General features: G+C 49.1%; 1 protein-coding gene across 1 annotated transcript; it reads right to left on the bottom strand.

The window, feature by feature from the left end:
• Positions 1-298: 298 nt before the first annotated feature.
• LOC148021908 (large ribosomal subunit protein uL11x) lies at positions 299-1128 on the bottom strand. The gene has a single exon (XM_087697426.1). It carries the CDS (start codon positions 994-996, stop codon positions 496-498), a length of 501 nt encoding a protein of 166 aa, XP_087553552.1. The 5' UTR covers positions 997-1128; the 3' UTR covers positions 299-495.
• Positions 1129-1421: the final 293 nt, after the last annotated feature.

Raw genomic sequence — 1421 nt, 5'->3', positions numbered from 1 at the left:
TTAATGTAAGCTCCGAAAATATCATCCCAAACATAATTCAAGTAATGGGAAACACAATCAACAGCAACAGCAAAAGCCAATCGGCATCTAAAATAGAGATTTCTTTGACTATCTCAAAAACCCCACTACAAGAAAAACATTGTCTACCCTAAAAATGTTATTATTTACCCTACAAACAATTGCTGATTTCAATTTCCCATATTTGTCTCCCATGTCTCCTACCGTTTAACAGGATGAATAAAACCCCTTGACGGTTACCATTCGGATCACAACTTGTGCAATAACAAAAGTGAATCGGTAGCGTAAATAGGGATTACTTTGATTATCTCAAAATCTCCGCTACAAGAAGAAAAAACTTGGTCTAATTCCAAAATGTTACTAAGTACCCGAAAAACAATTGAACATCTCGATGTTCCATGTTTGCCTCTCATGTGTCACACCTGGTATACACCTGAGGCTACAGGAAGTTACTGCAGCCAAAAAAAAGTCCACGTCTTACTCTTCAGGGATGTCAACCTCGCCATCATCCAGCTCTTTCTGCAGATCCTTGGGGTCCTTGCCATCGACAGTGCAGCCAACAGAGACGCAGGTACCAAGGATCTCCTTAACGGTGCCGGCAAGCTCCTTGGCCATGGAGCGGGGGCGCATTATTCTGGCGATCTCAATGACGTCGTCAAGGGCAATGTTGCCGTTGTGCTTGATGTTCTTGGTCTTTTTGCGGTCACGCTCGGGCTCCTTGAGGGCCTTGATGACCAAGGCGGCGGCGCTGGGAACGACGGCGACCTTGGCCTGGCGGTTCTGCACGGTGAGCTTGACAGTGACGCGGAGGCCCTTCCAGTCCTTGGCGGTCTCCTTAGCGATGTCCTCTCCGACCTTCTTCGGGGAGAGGCCAAGAGGTCCGATCTTCGGGGCCAGGGACGAGGCCGCGCCGACCTCTCCTCCGGTCACGCGGACGAAGACCTCCACCACCTGCGAGGGGTCGAGTTTGGGAGGCATGGCAGCAGGCAGGCAGGCAGAGGCTAGGGTTAGGGTTTCAGGGGGGGCTCTGCGCGGCCGTCCTCCTCCTCTGTGTTAAAAGAAAGAGAGACAGAGAGAGAGAAAGAGAAAGAGACAGGCCGCGCGAAGAGAGAATAAGTTTTATGTTATCGAAGGCTTTTCAGATAAAACCCTAAACCTCGTTCCTTCCGCCTCCGCCGTCCGATCCCTAATGGATCTTGCGGCTCATACCGTGAGTTGCTTCTAATGCCTACACCACGAGCTACGAGGGGTTTTGCAGAGAGGGTCAAGTTAAGAGTTAAGCATGACTTTAGAAACTCTCAGCCCGTTTGCAAACTGTACTCAAATAAGGTCAGTCACACACCAAAAAAGGGACACCCACTTTGTAAGCTTTAACCAATCAAAATAGCTATTTAAGGGTTGGG

Source organism: Lygodium microphyllum, chromosome 17 (assembly GCF_053477565.2).
Source record: "Lygodium microphyllum isolate KBCC chromosome 17, Lygodium_microphyllum_v1.1.10, whole genome shotgun sequence".
NCBI lineage: Eukaryota > Viridiplantae > Streptophyta > Polypodiopsida > Schizaeales > Lygodiaceae > Lygodium > Lygodium microphyllum.
This window is presented reverse-complemented; position numbering and strand designations above follow the sequence as displayed.